The following is a 19,105-nucleotide window of genomic DNA, read 5'->3' on the forward strand; positions in this document are numbered from 1 at the left end:
CCACGAATACCGTCCCCCGTGCCTAAATTTCCTCGTCCCGCGGCTAGACGTGAGTTTTCCAAAATCGCTCCGTGCGAAACCGGGCCTAAGGACCCGTCGTCGGTGAGTTCGCGAACGCTCCGGTCGCTCCGTCAGCCCGCAGCCGCACCATCTACGATGGCCGACAGTCGATGGCTCCGATACATCGCGGTTGTGGTTACCTTAATTTATTGACAAAAATGTAACACCTCTATTTTTAATTGACCATGTTACCGTCGCGCACGGCATGACAATTGCCTCGTCCGTATTTATGTTATTCTTGTTTCTATAAATATACTCGCGCGCGCGTGCTCCTTATCCGAGATCTCCGGGTCTGACATCGACGCGAAGATGTCTTCTAAGAGGTATATTCGATTGTTTTTACTTTACATCTTCCTTTTTCTTCCTCTTTCTCCCTCGCCCCCTCCCCCCCCTCTCTCTCTCTATCTCTCTTTTTTACGTTCCGCCACGCGCTGGCTCACTGCGCCAAATTGTCTTTGAGAAATTATTTATAGCGGCGTGGAAACGGAGCACGTATCCTCCGGCGAGCGAATCTTCGTCTCTTCGGAATATCGGCCTCCCTCCCGACCTCTTTGTCTTTTTAACCTGCAATCATTCACGATTGTTTACCACGTTTACCTCGTGTGATGAAACAACCCCGTTGAATCGCGCAGATTTTTCTGAAATCGATGCGAAGTAAAACGACCGATTGATAGGTGAATTTAATCCGCCAAAGATTTCGAGTCATTCCAGTCGAGAATTGAGCCTCGCAAAATGTACAGGAGATTCTTTCGCTTCACAGCTTTTAACAGCGTGGACGTGACATTTGTTTCAGAAATATGTACCATTTTTATTGTTATTTTTAGCGAATTAAAAAAGTTATCGGAAGAAAGCCTGACGAGACAGCCAGAGGAAGTGTTTGATATCATATGCAAACTGGGAGAAGGGTAAATCTACGATATTACTGATATTTATCGATCGCGAGAGATATAGACTTCTTTTTTTTTTTTCACTCTAAATTTCTAAATATTTACTTCCGCGTAGGTCCTATGGCTCAGTTTATAAAGCGTTGCACAAAGAGAGTGGGCAGGTACTCGCTATTAAACAAGTACCGGTGGACACGGATCTACAGGAGATTATTAAGGAAATATCAATTATGCAACAATGCGACTCTCCATATGTTGTTAAATATTATGGAAGTTACTTTAAGAATACGGACTTATGGGTAAGTCGGTACACGCGCGCTTTACCATTTCCAATCAAACACTGGACGATTTATCGATACCGTTGTAACTTGCAGATTGTGATGGAGTACTGTGGAGCCGGTTCTGTTAGCGATATCATGAGGTTAAGGAAGAAAACCTTGCAGGAAGACGAAATCGCCACGATCCTGAGTGATACTCTGAAAGGGTTGGAATACCTTCACTTGAGAAGGAAAATTCACAGAGATATTAAGGCTGGAAATATCCTTCTTAACAACGAAGGCCATGCGAAGTTGGCTGATTTTGGCGTGGCGGGTCAATTAACGGTGAGTTACAGAGAGATGCTTTCAGGGTCGAGGTGAAAAAATCTAAACTGGATTCTCTGAAATAGGATACCATGGCGAAACGTAATACAGTGATCGGTACACCATTCTGGATGGCGCCAGAAGTGATACAGGAGATTGGTTACGATTGCGTCGCTGATATCTGGTCTTTGGGAATAACGGCCTTAGAAATGGCCGAGGGCAAGCCGCCGTACGGCGACATACACCCGATGAGAGCAATATTTATGATTCCGACAAAACCACCGCCTAGTTTCAGAGAACCCGATCAATGGAGTCCAGAGTTTATTGACTTTGTCAGTGGGTGCCTTGTAAAAAATCCCGAAGAGAGAGCCACCGCAACCGAACTTTTGCAGCACGAATTTATAGGTGAGTCTATAGAGGATTGAAATTTATATTACGATGTTATATCAATTAACGTGTGCCGTATGATTGCAGGTAATGCCAAACAGCCAAGTATCTTGAGCCAAATGATCGCCGAGGCTCATGAAATACGAGAAAAGCAGAGCGCGCATAGAGCTCATGTTATAAACAACGTGGCGATTAAAAGTCAAAACCAGGCGGAGGATTCGGTAGGTATTTGAAACTAATCTATTATATGAATAATATATGTGTAATTCTGTACATACGTAACACTGTGTCTCTGTCGTAAGGATGAGGACGATTGTAGTGGAACTATGAAACCATTACCGGAGGACAGCAGGACTTTGGTGCCGAGTCATGATCTTCCAGACACGGGTACTTTAGTTTCGGCAATGTTGGACTTGGGTACAATGGTTATTAATAGTGACACCGATACCGAAGCTACCATGAAGAGTTAGTAGATCTTAATTAATCTCCAAATCGCAGCATAAAAGTGATTTGTAACTAATATTGACATTTCTTCTAGGACATAATACTGGTTCTGTAGAATCCGGCAAGAAATATCGACCATTATTCTTAGATCACTTTGACAAGAAAGAAGCGCCTGAAATCGGAAAAGTAATCTTTCTTATATTACTTAAAATTATTTAGATATGATTTATGTCTAAAATATTAATAATATTGACTAATATTACTGTATAGGGTAACGGACAGATGTTGGGAGCGCAGAACATGGAGAATGCGAACAAATTGGAGCAGCAAAGTCCAATCGAATCTCATAGGTTTCAAAGTCATCTGCAGCTACAGTTGCAGAATCAGATCTCTCATCCAGTGCCAGAACAGCCATATAACAATATATCGAAGTTTCAAAATGTCTTCACGGAACGTGATTTCGATTTTGTGAGTAAAATTTCTATTCAGCACCTGTTTTAAGAATTTACGTAATTAATATTCGATCGATATATCTTATTAACGTAATAGGACAGAGAACGATTGATCACTTTGCGCTTTGTACAATATACATTTCACATTCCCTGCACCAAATTATTTTGAATAATGCCGCTTTAGGCATTATAAAGAAAGATAACTTGAATATATAGAGAAGCCGTATCCTGCAGTTGAAGTTTCTCTCCTACGAAGAACTGCAGCAACGAATGGCTAGTCTGGACGCGGAAATGGAGCGGGAGATCGACGAGCTGAGAAAAAGGTATCAGACGAAGAGACAGCCTATTCTGGATGCCATGGACACCAAGCGGAAACGTCAACAGAACTTCTAACAGTCCTCCTTTACGCGAATAAGTGATGACGGATAGACAAAGGGTGTACAGTTGTATAAATGAATAGATTTTATTCGCGTCACCCCTGGTTTCATTAAAGAGAAGAACATTGCTCCCACACCGTGAATATTTTACCTCATAAACGGACAAACGTGTAGCGACTGTGAATGTTTCCTGTTTACTCGCAAATCACAATGTTGCTTTTCTTTATGAATCCTGGGGTATCAAGGCCTCCGCACACGAATTGACCTAGCAGTAACGTAAGACGTACCGTAAGAATTGACCAATCACATCAAGTATTTTCGAACCGTAATGCCATTTTCGAGAAGACATGATTCTAATTGGCCAATTCTTACGGTACGTCTTACGTTATCGGTTCGTCAATTCGTGTGTGAAGGCTTTTACAGCTAGTAATAGCTAATAGCCTCACGTCATCATTGTAAATTATTTTACGTGATTTAGGTGAAGAAACAATCACTATACTTAATTTTTGTATTATGTTTATCTATATTTACTGTTAAATATATCCTATTCTTATAGAAATATTCTGAGAGACTCCTCTAGGGTCGTTAGAAACTAAAAAGAAGGAATGCAATAGGAGTGCAGAAACAAATGCATCGTGATTACGATCGTTTTTATCGAGAAATTTTATATTTACTTGGAAAGAAATCGGTATTTCGTATCGTCATGCTACGCTAGTCATTTACAATGCCATTTTATCCAGGATATAAAAAGATCATTTATTCATGAGAAATACACTTAAACGGCTAAGCATTTGAACAGTTCTCGAGTGTGAATGCTCTATTTAATCATGACAGTTTGAAATAAGCGAACAAGGCTGTAAGATTTAATTTACTTTTTATTCTACTGCCATAGATAGACTCTCTACTCATTCATTTACTAATATAGCAACAACTAACTCTAGTTTACGTCGATTCGCTATGATGATCAAATTTACTTTTCAAGTTGCAAACATGTCCAACACCAATAAGATCACGCAATTCTAAAGTAATGAATAGTGTTCTTCAGTATGCAGCACCATGATAAAAAATGATGCCGCATTGTAATGAGATATTTCACGAACGAACTTACTAGTATTAGAGTCTTCCGCGCGCCGTATTAGAAAGTATTTTCCAGTATGCTCTAATTTACTTTGTCATAATATGGAAATTGTTGAAACTGAAATTTATCAGATTCCACTAATGATAACGGTATTTTTAGAATAATATAAAAGTTCGTATGTGGTAATGCCTTACACAATGAATCATTTTATGTATAAAGCATTGAAAATTTTTGACCGCATATTTTTTTGTAATCGTTACAAAAATAAATATATTTGTACGTGCCATTAATACATATGGCAAATAATCATAGTGGAATAATAATTCCTTGCTGACGTTTGGGCTATTTTGCAAGTAGTGGAAATAGAGCTATACTTAAAAGCGCTATAGCCAGAACTGATCTTCAATTTTCTTCTTTTAGAAAATAATAATACAGAATAACAACATATTTTTGATATAGAGGGTGTGCACATTGTCTCAATTAAATAAGGTCCGAATTTGAGGCATATATTATCCATAATCCTGATACAGAAGTGTAATACTAATAAGGTTTCCCCAACTGAAAAAGAATTAATTGCTTACTTTACACAAACAAAATATACTTCAATATCGTTTTATTTACGAAATGCAATGAAACTGTACATAATCATTTTTTAGATTCTTTTAAATAATTTAAATGGTCGTCTATAATAAAACGTCGATCATTTTTATGTGTTAAAATTGTGATGATTTTATTGTATTCTCTCATCTTACAATTCTTACATCAGGACATGAGGATGTTTGTAAATTGCATTCTTATATAAAATTATAGATTTACAAATTTTATACTTTTGCAGTTAATGCTGCTGTAAAATCTTCCTTCTTAAATTTATGATACCTGCTTCCATTAATGTTCTGCGCTATCTGTTCTAGGATTAAAAAAAGTAAAACGGACAAAAATTTATATAAAAATGTCACAAAAAAGTACGCTAATGCATTTTCTACACGATTAACATTTAGCCTTAGCTAGCAATCATTTTTCATACGACGGTTTATATTTACATAACTCATAAGGCAACGTAATAATCCGTTTTTATTTTTCCACTTGGCGATACGGCTTTGTATTCATATCTAATCATGACAGTTTTATATGACATCATAATTTTACATTCGTATTGTGTATTGTACAATCTATTACAGTGTTTGGCTGAAATATAGAGACTGAAGGCAGAAGTATGTTTTCCGAGTGAATGATTTAGTGAAAACTATAGTCTGATAATAGAACGTAACAACATATAGAACGATTGCTATTTAATATTAAAGCGAGATATTAATAGTTTTGTTTAAGATAATTACAAAAGCAAATATTAACATGCTGCCTTTACAATCATTTTGTTTAATAATAATAAAACATTATACAAACTATGCGCGTTTGATCTCTTTAGTTTGATCTTTTATTAATATCATTACTACTAATCCTATTATTAAGTACTTCGTGCATACAGTATTTTTTGTATATCTATACAAAGTTTTGGTCCAAGTTAATTTCCGAGCTACACCAGATTGGTTATCATTGGAATTGGACGGTATATAAAAATGTATAAAGAATGTTTTATAAGAAGTTATCAATAAATATAAATGCATTTTAATCACATACAAAAGACACTAAATATGCATCATTTAACAAAGTCTTGACAGCTACCTATCATTAATTTTAAAATTGAAAATTTCAATGACTTGTAAGATATCTCAAAATATATCTTCTCCCTCTTTAAAAAAAAAATTGTTTTGAAAGGCATCCTTGTTACTTTTTTATCACTATGCTTATACGTCAATCTCCAAAATTTATTTGGCTCATAAATCGTCATCTCCTATCATACAAAACACGTTGTTTTCCATGACATCAAGATCCGTTGTCTGACTCTTATTAACGACGGTTGCTCTTGAATTATTCGATTTTTTTGACGTCACAGCCGACCATTTGTTAGCAAGTTTCTTTATAATTGGCCCCGATTTAGAATGATTATTATTGGCACATTCACGCAGCGGCGATCCTGTAACGATACGACTCTGACCGTCCCTCATGATATACGTCCACGACTTCCCAGGTTCTGCCTGCAAATATCATATATTTAGGAATGAAGAGATTTGATTTAGGCATTCAAGTGATCTAAAGCAGTTTATATAACAACCTGATTTTTGCTCCCCACTACACATTTCTGCAACAACTCGTCAATCATGGCTTGCAGACAAACAGACATTAAAATCGCTTGCTCGGACGCAATCGTAATCCATTGCAATTCATTCCTGGCAATTAGATATTCGAAGGATAACTCCAGACTGCACTCGTTATTATCCTCATGACGATCCGTTCCCTAGATGTGTGCATCCATTAATAATTCATACCGACGTTCTAAATAAATTTTCCCACTAAAATATTCGTAAAACCTACATTTTGTATTGTAGTAATACGCCAGCATCGCATTCGCGATACTTTAAATACGACTTCGTGCTCTTCCGGTGATAATACGCGTAAATTCAATTCATTTCCACCTATAGCGAGCAACACTCTCGAGCCACGTTCGGGATAGTCGCAGTAACACGGCGCAAACTGTATGTAGCCATAGTATTTCAAGTAACGAGCTATATTCAGGTACTGAAATAACGAAAAGACAAAATTAATTATTTGAAAATGTTATTTGCTTGTCACAACATACCTCTTTTCTGTTTCCAGACTTTTCCAAGTTCTCCAATTGATGGTGCACTTCCTTCGTAACCGAAATCCAACCGCTGCGAATTTCCGCAGCCGCTTGAATATACAGTAAATTGAGCGTTACAGGATCGTTCAATAACTCAACGTCGTACGTCATATCCCAGTAATTTTTTCTGAGAACGATTCGTGAACCCGTGGAACTTATGTATTTGTGCGTTATAAATGGCGATTCAAATTCTTGCAATTTTCGCAATACTAGGATAAAAGGATACGTATATTAAAAGAGAAAACAAAATATATACCATAATAAAACGCTATAAGAGCACGTATACTTACTTTTAATGCTACCGGATAGCTCATCTTGTATAACAATAAATAGCGCAAAATGGAAATGATATTTTTCTGCTAACTTTATGTGTTTGTATACTTTCTGTGGAAAAGAAAAAGTATTTTAACACATGTGTAACACATGAAGTTACCTTTTTTCATACACATTAATTATTTGTTCATATATATTAATTACAGGAAATAATATAATATACCTTTAAAATTTCACCAGAATGTTCTCCAGGCGAGATATTTAACGAAATTTTGGACCCATTCATAAGAAATATATCTAGAGTCTCGTGCTCAGACAGGCCGTCCGCAGTTTCTTGCTGAGCATTCAATAAAAATCCATTTAATATCTCTGAGTTATTTATGGCTACATTTTGACCGATGGATTGAATGTATTTCTCCAAAGCCAGCCGCCGTTCTTCCTGCTGAACGGCGGTCAAAGGAAAGAGCTTTTTCGGAGGGAATATAGGTAACGGTATGTCGAGGTCCTTCGACAGTTGTACATGCAGATTGTGCAGCTGTTTGTATCTCGCGGTGCAATGGAACAATCCATTGATATGAATATTATATCCCTGTAATTCAGGAGATGTTATATCATCATATAAACGATCGAGCACGCAATATACAATAAATAATGAAGTTAATACTTACAACATATGCATTCCCAGCCCCGTCCGTAAATCCCTGAGTATCTGGTATAGAAAAGTGCATCTCGATGATACAAAAATATATTTGTCAGATAAAAATATCGTTAAAAAATCACATTATCCGCGCCAAAATTTGTCGACTTCTCAATATCCTCATCGGCACAGCAGCATCTGTGAAGGAGGACGAAGCGTTAAACGCAAAGAAAACGTATTCTAAATTTTCCGATTTGCCAGGCTCGGAACCGCATCCGAAATCAACACGTGGGATCCTGCGAGTCGCTGTGCGGTGAGTCATTGCTCGCTATACAGAACGACGTTCTCGGATTTTAAGCGGAGAGAGGCGCCGATTCAACAACCCGCCCACCGACCGAACGCGTCTCTCCCCGGAATGTTTCCTCGGAAGAGGACGACCCCCCCCCCCCCCCCGAGATCCGGGATCGTGGCGGAAAGATCGTAGAAAGCGACGACCCGATAATCTCGAGAAGCCTCCGGATTAGAAGCCACGAGACATCATCTGCCCGATCCCGGAGCTGATGCCGTGTCACGCTCCGTTCACTGCAGTACTCACATATTGCTGCGCGGCGGACTTTCGTCGTTTGCGGGACCGCATACGTGACAGCGGTCCTAATCGGTCGTTCACGCCCACTCGCGCGTTATGTTTCACGCGATTATTACTACCGACACGCATTTGAATCCCACGACGGCCCGCGGCCGTCGCCGCGCCGCGAGCGAGAATACGTACGCCGTGTGTCGCGTGACGCGTCTGGTCGCGTCACACCGACAGACAGGCGCATTGTGCGGCTCGAATGCGGTTAGCGTGTCACGCGGAGGAATGAACGCCGATGTAGCGGCGCGTCCCCCTAAACGGACTCGGCACAAATCTAAAAGATCGAATCTCTCGGGCGAAATGCGTGCTGCAGCGTGTCTCGCTATTATAGTTGGAAGTTTGGAACACGTGTCTCTCGAGGAAATTTGTCAAAGTTATCGAAAGAATATATATTCTGATAAAAAAAAATTGGATGTACCACTCGTCTCATTTTAATTTCAGGGACATATGATCTGGATCTCTGGAATCGAAGATTGAATTAAAATGATTATATGCGCTTTTAAATTAAAATGTTAATTTACGTAGTAACTATTACTCACTCTTTCTGTCTCTCTTTTTCTTAAGGAATATATTTTCCTGATAATGTAGACGATTTCTCATTGCAATATATGTTTTCGAGGATCTGGAAAAAATATATATTTTAATTAGTGAAGTAGCTTTGTATCACAGTATAATACGCCTTACTTAATTTTTGGGGGATAAAAGTATGTTTGAAAGATTATAAATGTTAAATTGTTAAATTTGAATATAAAAAATTTAATATTAAAATTTAATAATTTAATATCGAAAATTAATATTAAAAAATTATATTTAGTACATACTTTACAGACAATATTGCCGGTTCCTTCTTAAATCGAATAGTCATGGATTACGAATATATCTGGAGGCGATGTGTTCGGCTCGGAACTCTCGGAAGTAGATACCTTCAAGCACGACGATTTTCCGACACATGTGTATGCCCACTATTTCTTCCACGCATGCGTATCATCCGCAGCCGAGCACGTGATTGCCTGAACACGTGCTTATAAACGGAATGTAGAATACTGAGCGGTCTCCTATTACAATTTTTGTGCTTTTATTGTTATCTGCACTAATAACAATGATTACAATAATTATAATATGATTATACATAAAACATGCTAAACACCGTATATATTTATAACAAGTTTTTTTACCATATACACATTAATAACATTAATAAAAGTAAAAGAAGTTATTTTTTTAACATTATAATAATTCAAACCAATAAATCTGTTAAGTATGAAATTAGCTACGTATTTCCCCATGATCAATTCGGAAGTGAGCCGATCTTACCAATATGAAATTTGCAGCGTGCAATTATCGATTATAAAAAGACAAATAACGTAAATCAAAATGTAAATTGGCAATTATCTAAATTGTAAGCACGCGTTATCTTTACATCTCACAATTTTGGCTCTTATCAAAATTTCTGTATATATAATTTATAAATTTATCCATTGACGTATATATTGAATTGACGTAATGTCTACAACGCGAAATTTTGACAAGTCAGACATTCGCGGAACAAATACTGCAGTGATTCAAAAATCGCAATGGTTAGTTTAATATTATATTCACTATTTATGCTGCGCTTAAGAATCTATTTAGTAAATTGTTCAAAAAATAAATATCTCTATTAATTTTCTAACACTTGTTTATAATTTAAAAGATGTCGATCATATTACATTTTCTCACAAATCAAACTTTCGTGTCAAATTTTTGTATAATTTTCTAGTCGCCAAGATGCACAGATACCAAAGGGGCAAACGGAAAGCACGGAGTATAAAATAACACCTCCGGTTATACGTATAACAATACAGACTGTACAGGACAAAATCCATCCCGAAAAAAAGAAATTAAAACGTAAATTTGTACCTGACGTCTCTTGCGTAAAAGACTCTTCAACGGATATTCGAGATAAAGATGAGAGAAAACCTGATCGACCTGAGGTCAGTAATATAAATACGATGTAATGAGCACAAATATCATTTTGCAAACAATATGAGTTATATTCTAAATAGAGCGTATAAAAAATTATCTACGTTATTGTCTTTTTAAACTGAATCATCGAATCATTTATCGTCTCACTATGCTATAATATAGGTAATAAAATAATTATTTTCTATTATCAACATACTTAATACAGAAGACACGTGTGATCTTTCCGGAGATGCGAGGAGGCATACTGTATTCCAGATGTTGTTGCTTGCATAGAGACGGCCTCCAAGATTATTGTCCTTTATCGCAATGTCAAGGGCGACCGGAATGTTTAGTTAAACCGTGGGCCGTCTGTCCACCAGGAAAATTTGTTAGACTACGTCATCCAGAATTGTATCCAAAAGTATCTGGTACCAGTTGCACCACACAATGATATCGTCTCTAAAAAAAAAAACAAAAAAAAAAGGAAAAGAGAGAAAAAAAAGAAAAATACAGGAATTCTTTGAATATTATTCTATACAAAAATGGCACTGTATATTATAAAGATTTCATAGAAAATATTACTATTGTTTATTGAATATGTACTCTGCGTAATCTCTCTCTCTCTCTTTCTCTTAATTGCTCTATCTCTATTACTCCTTGCAATAACGTCATTTTTAAAATTTTTATCAACAGATAAAAATATCCTACTTTTGCAAATAATTTACAAAAAAATTTCAATGTACTAACATACATCCCTATTCAGTTATAAGTTACTTGCAAACAACTTACAACAGAAAGAAAAGTATTCGATCCGTGTATATTCTAACATATATCTTAACATTTAATCCATAAGACTTACTGAATGAAAAGTAGAGATTTCTTCCTGTAAATTAATGTTCTGTACATAGCGAATAATAATTCTATAAAGATAAAAACCCAATAAAAAGAAGAGTATATTGTGAACGCAGAAAATACTTCAATTTCTTATCCAACTCTTTTTTTACCAGATGTTGTATAACACTATGTTTTGTAAAATAGTTTGTATAACTATTGTATTTTACGATAAAAGATACACGAAAGACAAAAATTAATACAAAGACTCAATATATTTCCAAATGTAACAAGTTTCAGAAAATGATATAAAGCCAATGTGGGATAAGTAATAACGATTAAAATCTTAAAAATTAAGTTGCCAAACAATAAAGTGCAGACAGTAGACGAGTTGGATAGGTAGACAAGTACATTAATAGAACTGCATTACGCGAAGAGATGGTTCTTCTAATTTACAAGGCGGACAGCACACATTGCAAGATTGCAATACATATGGTGACGGCTCACGAAATTGATACGAAGATGAGGAATCATCGAGGTACGCTAGTTCATCATTGTTATTTCCAACGTTTGATATGTTGCTTCTTGCGCAAAGAGGCTTGACATTCTCACTACTTTTATCACACGATAGAATTTGTTTTTGGCGTGCTTTATCGCAAGCTAATCTACAATACGCAGCCAGAGCCGCCTCTCTGGCTTGGTCCGCGCAGTAGAATTTTCTAAGGGCAATCTCCACATCACCCAAATCGGTCAGCTTTAATAATGCGGCACGACCTGGCTCGCAAACTGGATACAGTTTTGTCATGCACTCTGGTCTACCCATGCAATCCCACATCATGCATCTATCCTGTAAACCGTTCCTTTTGATGCATTCGCATCTGTACATTATACTCGCTCGAAAGTCGAAGAATTTATATGGTTTAGCAGATCCCTGCAATATATTTTGTCATTCAATATGTTACATGTTTCAAGAGTAAATTGAATTGAATAACATGCAATTTCAAACGATTTAAAATAAATAAGATACTAATTCTTCAGAGGAAGAGACTGGTATAAAATATTACTAAATATTTTTAATAAAAATTAACATTAGACACTCACACAGTAAGGTGGAATAGAGGATAAATCTGTTGGACAGTATACTATAGGTGCAGAAGATGGCTCGTCCCATTCACACGGTTTCCTACGAAATATAAATTCGATAAACCGTACTCATTTATTATTATTTATTGTCAAGTCAAATATGATCTTACTTCCTATCCATTGAGCTGATTAAACATTTTAATCGCGCTAGTAATTCGCGTCTTCTATCACAATTTAGGTTTCTACCATCGCAAGGCATTTTCTTTTCTAAATTCTGTAGCACTCAATATTGGTAAATTTTCTTCTTTTAGGCTTTTCGTTTTTTTTTCTTTATTTTTTTACATTTGTATTTTCATCTTATGTGATAACGATATACGTCAAATTTAGCAATTGCACAGAAATTTAGCAGTATCAGCTAAAAATTTTCTCGAGTAACATAATTGTTAATTTATCGTAAACATCAAGTTTCCTAGCAACTACGTTTAATATAATGTATGTAAAACACATACATTCAACACACATTTTTTCGTTTTTAATATTAAACAAGTTTTCAACTTTTATAATTAAATTATTATTTGAAATAAAAGATAATATTTCTACATTTCAATATATAGCATTTTTGGGACTGCTATGTAATAAAAATACCTATATAAATATAGAAAAATAAAATTATATATTTTTGCATAATTAATATCACAATATCTTACAATTACATATATATATATATATATATATATATATATATATGTATATATATACATATACCCACACACATATACATGTACATATATATATATATATATATATTTCATATTACATTATATAAACATTACATCGTATTACAAAGTGTGAATAAATTTATACGTATCTTTCTTAATTTTTAATAAAATTCCTTCTTCATTTAATTTTGAAATTAAAACAGTAAAATCATTTATTACAATATTTTCGGATGTCGCAAGCGCTTCCAAATCTTTCACTGAAAATATTTGTTCCTTATAAGCTTTTACCTTTTTTTCTAGTATCTTTATAAACATTTTTATCTGTAGAAAAGAATTGTAAGTTAAGAATGTAAATTGCTTTGGATATTTAAATATTTTTTATATAAATATAATTAAATTAGTATATATATACGATTTACCTTCTTATTTGTCAATTTACCATCAGATTGTAATTTCGGCATTGTATCTTCTGCTGTATCTTCTACTGTATCTCTCGTTGCATATCGCAATATATCTATTACATCTAATGCATCCGCTTCGGTTGCTTCCATACGTAATTCCAGTTTTGCCCTAGCCTATAACAAAACGATATAAAATATCTCATTTTGACATTCTCTTCGTCACACAACAAAAGATACCGAACCTCAGTTAATCGAATCATGGCTTCTAATTGTCTATTGAATATTGGTATACTACCAAATTGTTTATTTTTCGATCGAAGTTCTAAATAATAATTTTGTAATACTGTTGCAGCTTCAGCGGATAATTTTGGTTTCACATATTCACGAGCATAGGAAATATAAGCTCGAAGAATAGGCTGTGGTATAATTTTAGTGGATAATGGTAATATCAGCTTTTCCCTGAAATATTTATTACGCAGTTAGATTCGCTGTTCTATTAAGAATAAATACAATTAGCATGAGAGGATATTGTCAATTAGTGTCATTTTTTAAACTCAATAAACACGTATGTCTTATACAAGGTGTTATATATTTTTTCGAAACTATTAAAGGTAGCAAAAAAATTCTTTTTGTAATTTTCATAATTGAAGCCTTTTAAACGACAAGATGCTACTATTAATCTTCGCAAAAAGGGGCAAGAGAGGCGATATCCCGTTTTTTTTTAATGGAATAATATGTAAATTTCTGCATTTTTTAAGATAAATCTTGTTTAATGTAACAACATTTACGTAGGACATTTTTTCCTATTTTGTTTTTCCATTTTCTAAAAATTAAAGACATAACAAAAAATATTTTTCAGAAAAGAAATTTGAAGATTATTGCTGTTAATAAAAAATCCAATTCATTAAAAAATGGAACATTTCTTTTTTTGCTCCTTTTTTGGAGAATTGGAAATAGTATCCTATCTGTCATTTCAAAGGTTTCAAGAAACTGTAAAAAACAATTTCTCATCTTTAACAGTTTCGGAGAAAATACACTGTAATACTTTAAACATTCTGTATAATGCAAAATTAATTGTAATAATTATTTCTTACCTCAAAGCACATTCATTGTTGGAAGATAATAATTTGATAACTTCTTCATTGGGATTTGCATGTGAATTGCTATGAACAGTCATGATATGCTTGCATAATAGATTATCAAAATGCTATTACATAAAAAAAGATTACAATCATTATTATGCAATATATAACTGTTTTATATATATATTGGACTAATATTTAATTTATAAATAAATATTTACCGCATTTGGTTTATCCAATAATAAAAAAATCAAATCAAATCGCGAGAGAATAGGCTGACTAATATGTAGATTTTCGGTTATTGTTTTACTCTTGTCGTATTGCCCTCCGATAGGATTCGCCGCTGCGAGGATTGATATTCGTGCAGGAAGGGAACATATTATACCTGACTTTGCAACAGTGATACTTTGTTGCTCCATCGATTCTAATAACGCCTGAAATAATACGTGCAAAAATAACGTAGATATTTATAAAACTTCATAAATATAACTTTTTTTTTCTATTAATATTATTATTAAAAATGCTAAATCGCTGGATATTACAATTTCTACATTAATAACATTCATCTGTTGCGCATATCTTAGCATTACTTGCTACGAATTATACTCATGTTATTTTACCTGATGCTGAGAGCACATTTTATCGAATTCATCGATACAGCAACAACCTTGATCTGCTAAAACTAAAGCACCAGGTTCCAAAGCAAAATCATTTGATCCCGGTTCTTTTGTGAGCGTTACCGTTAATCCTGAGGATGTACTTGAATTGCCACAAACATATACACCTTTCAACAATAATTGTGTTTCCATATAAGACATTTATATATTACATGAAGAAACTTATAAAGAATTATTGATTTTCTCATGTATACCTTTTGCAGATATTCGAGCACACGCTTGTAACAACTGCGATTTGCCAAGACCAGGATCTCCGACTAACAGGATATGTATATCGTCTCGTAATTGTGCATGTTTTGGGTTACCTCCAAATAAACTTAATACCAATCCAGCTTTAACTATCTCATGCCCGTATATATTAGGACATAACGAATGCACTAACAATGCAAAAAGATTTGGTTCTTTATATATATCCTACACGTAACAAAAGAAAAGCAAACATAATTATTTCGGAATGCAAAATCAGCTTTATTTTACTTAAATATTTGATGAAAAACAGTACCTGTATATCTAAATCTTTTAGGGAAATTTTAGTGCTCATAGAACTTTTATTTTGATACCTATGTTTATTATTAATAACCGTTATTGCCTTCATGTATAACGAAAATGGAGTTCCAACTTGTGCTTTAGTTGTACCATCATCGACTCCTTGAACCTAAAGTGTTATAAGACATTACACAGATAAGGTTTCCTCTTTTTTTTACTTTAGTATTAAGTAAACATATTTAAATACTCACATAATTTAGTTTTTTTTATTAATAATAAAATGTTATTAGAAATAGTTAATAACTATATGAGATACAAATATAGAAAAGAATTTTTGGATATAAAAGATACGTCTATAAAAGTGTTTCTTAAGAAATACCTTGATGATGCCTGTAAGTGTTATATCATCGCCAGGCATACAGATATTAACTAAATCATCCAGAAGTTCTACATCAAGTATTTTAGGTACTCTACCTTTATTCTCCTGTAAGATGATGATGTTACGTATTAATATTATATACAATTTTATGAATATTTTGTTTTATGTGTAAGTGATTGGAGATTTCATTAATATCACAATGTATTTGAAATACGTTAACTGTCTTTCTAAAATCACTAAAAGAATGTATTAAATATAACTGCTAAAACATGAAAACTCATAATATATATTATCTATGCTTAGACAGTTTAAATCAGAACATACACATACACGCTATTATCGATATACTTATTGTTACTATTATAAAAAAATCATTAATTTTATAATCATTTAATTATAAGATAGCAAAACTACCTGGTCATCATTCAATGGTTCTTGTATTCTAATTATTTGGCATAAGACAGTCTTTGTACAAAGCGAATCTAAAACTGGATAAAATTTTGATACACCACAGACATCACATTTTTTTGGCAATGTATATGTTTCTTGCTTCTGTTTGACTAATTTTTGCAAACGGCATTTGGAACAGGCAAATACTATCCACTGTGCAAGATATTTTACTCTACCAACTCTTATCACACAGCCTCTGGTGGATAACAATTTTCCTGTAACAATTTCAATAAAGTGACAGTTGTTATTGCAAGAAGGAAATAAAACTAGCAAAGCATCATCATTAGATATACTTTCTAATAAAAAAATCTACATACATATGTATAAAAACAAATGTGTATGTGCATGTATATCTGTGTGTATGTGTAAATACTTACCATAACAATTTAATTTAAGATCTCGCAAACATGTGATTGGTTGATAATTTAATATACCTAATTTAATGGTTGGTAAACTGCTAATAGATTTCAGAACATACTGTAAATTTTCGTCTGGTACTGTCTCTAAAATTTTCTAAAATCGTGATACAAGAAATTTACAACAGGGACAATTACAATAAAGCAGAAAATAATCTAGAACTACATTACTCCTATTAAATTGGAACTCCTCGATATAAATCGAGTTTACACCTATTAAAGAATTTATTTACATGCAAATTTGCAGAAAAGACAATTGCATCATTTCACAGCAAAGCAATTCAAGTTTTTTAATTCACAAAAATTACTTGTTTTGGGCACTAAAATACTTCATAATTATATCCAAAATATCATAAAGATTGACTTTGTTGTTCCATCTAAAATGTTAAAAACAAATAATATATTGCTGCGACAAACATTCGTAGAGATAAACTATTTTCAATATTTTTAAAGCAACAAGTTCAATCTTTGATACATTTCAAAAGTACATATTGTTTAGATGTCCCATTACTTTGAACCTTTCTTGCTAAACAATTTAAGCAATAAAATTAGAAATACAGCAATAATCTGATACATAAGTAGCACAAATTTTTTAATAGGTATAAACTTGATCTGTAACGGTAGAGATTCCACTTTAATAAAGATAATTGCAATTAAGGTCCGCAGGCATGCGACATTAAGTATTCATGCACAATTGATTGAAAAATATATGTATTTAATAATAAGAATGATACCTGATGAATACTAAGTTTTATACAGTTTAGTGTATTTGTTGGATCCTCATATATTTCATCCTTGAAATTTGGCCATTCCTCTATAAATTCATCATCATTGTACAAGTCATATATATCGATGTCGAAAGACAATCCTGCTTCAAAATTTGCCAATGTGAACAATGAAGATAGCGCTTCATGTCTTTCTATAAAGGCTTCTACAGCTTTAATGTGCTTTGTAATATTACCGTTGGTTTTATATTCTGTACAAAAAAATATATATTAATACATAAAGCAAACTAGATATTTTCAGAAGCATATATGCATACATATGTATACACATATATACAAAATATTCATACCTTTATCAGGAAAAAACAATCTCCATCCATAGTACGGAATATCTAAATTCCTGCCAATGTCCAGATTATCCGAATTACAACTTGTTTCATCTTGGTCTAAAATAATATAATGTTTATGTTATATATTTTAGAGAAACATAAAATATTTTACACTTTTTATTTTTAATGTAATTAATTTTAATATAAAATTTAATAAATATTAAATTTTTAACATATATATTTATTTTAATCTCTTTTTAAATCTTCTATAGTCAAAGCATTTAATATACACACATATGCAATACTTTTTTTCTGTAAAGCTATAATGTAACTTCTCTTTTAACTCCTTTCTTTATACTAGATTATATACATATACATATATAGAAAGTAACACAAGAAATAATATAAAGGAGTTAACCGTTGAAAGTCTCAATACTTACGTGGTTCAGTATGATTTTCGACAGTTTCCTTTGTTTTTCGTCTCTTTTTATAAAATTTTGATTTGTCACCCATAATAACTTACAGTATTAACATATATATCGTATACATGAAAAGAAAAATTCTATTTTCGTACAGCTGAACTTCTTTATCCTTCTTTTTCTCGTTTTTTATAGCACCAAAACACGGTCAGCCTCTTGTTTGGGTAAACGTAAACAAAGCCGATGACTTCTTCGGTAGACGGAGCAAACGTCTAGCACAAGTTTGAGCACAGACTTCTACTAACTAGACTCACAAACTAGACTGCTCACCGTGATTATGTCTGTTGGAGATAATTGCACAATTATAAATAAATTAAGCATAAAGTAAAGTGCAAGGTCTGAACAATACAATAACAACAGAAAAAAGCCAGTTGATCAGTTGTGACGTCGGTGATCTGTATTATCGTGTAATGTCGTGGATTCGTGGAGAGAAAGAGAGAGAAGATAAACGGTGCAGGAAGTTCAGCTAAAAAGAACAGACCGCACATACTGCGCAGACGCGAATGAGAGGGAGACAAAATGACCGCCAATACTTTCTCTCTCTTTAGCTCCGTCTCCCTCAG

General features: G+C 33.7%; 4 protein-coding genes across 8 annotated transcripts; 1 reads left to right on the forward strand and 3 right to left on the reverse strand.

Annotated features, from left to right (window-relative positions):
• Nucleotides 1-129: 129 nt before the first annotated feature.
• Hpo (serine/threonine-protein kinase hippo) lies at nucleotides 130-5,474 on the forward strand. 3 transcript variants are annotated; one of them, XM_071705464.1, is made up of 10 exons: nucleotides 130-383; nucleotides 885-965; nucleotides 1,063-1,243; nucleotides 1,319-1,546; nucleotides 1,612-1,930; nucleotides 2,000-2,133; nucleotides 2,215-2,377; nucleotides 2,451-2,542; nucleotides 2,627-2,824; nucleotides 3,043-5,474. In XM_071705464.1, the coding sequence occupies exons 1-10, from the start codon at nucleotides 370-372 to the stop codon at nucleotides 3,199-3,201; spliced, it is 1,569 nt and encodes a 522-aa protein (XP_071561565.1). In that variant the 5' UTR covers nucleotides 130-369; the 3' UTR covers nucleotides 3,202-5,474. The 3 variants fall into 3 exon arrangements, with proteins under 3 accessions (XP_071561565.1, XP_071561564.1, XP_071561566.1); XM_071705463.1 differs by having other exon boundaries at nucleotides 132-383; nucleotides 3,025-5,474; XM_071705465.1 differs by lacking the exon at nucleotides 130-383 and adding an exon at nucleotides 492-734 and having other exon boundaries at nucleotides 3,025-5,474.
• Snx17 (sorting nexin 17) lies at nucleotides 5,316-11,428 on the reverse strand. Of its 3 annotated transcripts, XM_071705472.1 has the most exons (11): nucleotides 10,703-11,428; nucleotides 9,366-9,599; nucleotides 9,084-9,166; nucleotides 8,963-9,004; nucleotides 7,942-8,108; nucleotides 7,497-7,862; nucleotides 7,291-7,384; nucleotides 6,959-7,209; nucleotides 6,694-6,897; nucleotides 6,434-6,616; nucleotides 5,316-6,356 (listed from the first exon to the last, which is right to left on the reverse strand). In XM_071705472.1, exons 5-11 carry the CDS (start codon nucleotides 7,999-8,001, stop codon nucleotides 6,096-6,098), a joined length of 1,419 nt encoding a protein of 472 aa, XP_071561573.1. In that variant the 5' UTR covers nucleotides 8,002-8,108; nucleotides 8,963-9,004; nucleotides 9,084-9,166; nucleotides 9,366-9,599; nucleotides 10,703-11,428; the 3' UTR covers nucleotides 5,316-6,095. The 3 variants fall into 3 exon arrangements, with proteins under 3 accessions (XP_071561573.1, XP_071561574.1, XP_071561572.1); XM_071705473.1 differs by lacking the exon at nucleotides 8,963-9,004; XM_071705471.1 differs by lacking the exons at nucleotides 8,963-9,004; nucleotides 9,084-9,166; nucleotides 9,366-9,599; nucleotides 10,703-11,428 and adding an exon at nucleotides 8,506-8,933.
• A 144-nt stretch (nucleotides 11,429-11,572) lies between these two features.
• LOC139772109 (uncharacterized) lies at nucleotides 11,573-12,658 on the reverse strand. The gene is made up of 3 exons (XM_071705487.1): nucleotides 12,570-12,658; nucleotides 12,418-12,499; nucleotides 11,573-12,247 (listed from the first exon to the last, which is right to left on the reverse strand). Exons 1-3 carry the CDS (start codon nucleotides 12,656-12,658, stop codon nucleotides 11,729-11,731), a joined length of 690 nt encoding a protein of 229 aa, XP_071561588.1. The 3' UTR covers nucleotides 11,573-11,728.
• LOC139772096 (DNA helicase MCM8-like) lies at nucleotides 12,528-19,085 on the reverse strand. The gene is made up of 14 exons (XM_071705453.1): nucleotides 18,504-19,085; nucleotides 18,085-18,180; nucleotides 17,744-17,985; nucleotides 16,971-17,106; nucleotides 16,558-16,808; nucleotides 16,144-16,248; nucleotides 15,781-15,933; nucleotides 15,473-15,692; nucleotides 15,222-15,385; nucleotides 14,823-15,035; nucleotides 14,614-14,726; nucleotides 13,762-13,978; nucleotides 13,538-13,693; nucleotides 12,528-13,439 (listed from the first exon to the last, which is right to left on the reverse strand). Exons 1-14 carry the CDS (start codon nucleotides 18,574-18,576, stop codon nucleotides 13,239-13,241), a joined length of 2,340 nt encoding a protein of 779 aa, XP_071561554.1. The 5' UTR covers nucleotides 18,577-19,085; the 3' UTR covers nucleotides 12,528-13,238.
• Between the last annotated feature and the right edge of the window lie 20 nt (nucleotides 19,086-19,105).

Source organism: Temnothorax nylanderi, unplaced genomic scaffold (genome assembly GCF_030848795.1).
Source record: "Temnothorax nylanderi isolate EJ_2023f unplaced genomic scaffold, tnyl_v1.0 TNYL_tig0046_pilon, whole genome shotgun sequence".
NCBI classification, from domain to species: domain Eukaryota; kingdom Metazoa; phylum Arthropoda; class Insecta; order Hymenoptera; family Formicidae; genus Temnothorax; species Temnothorax nylanderi.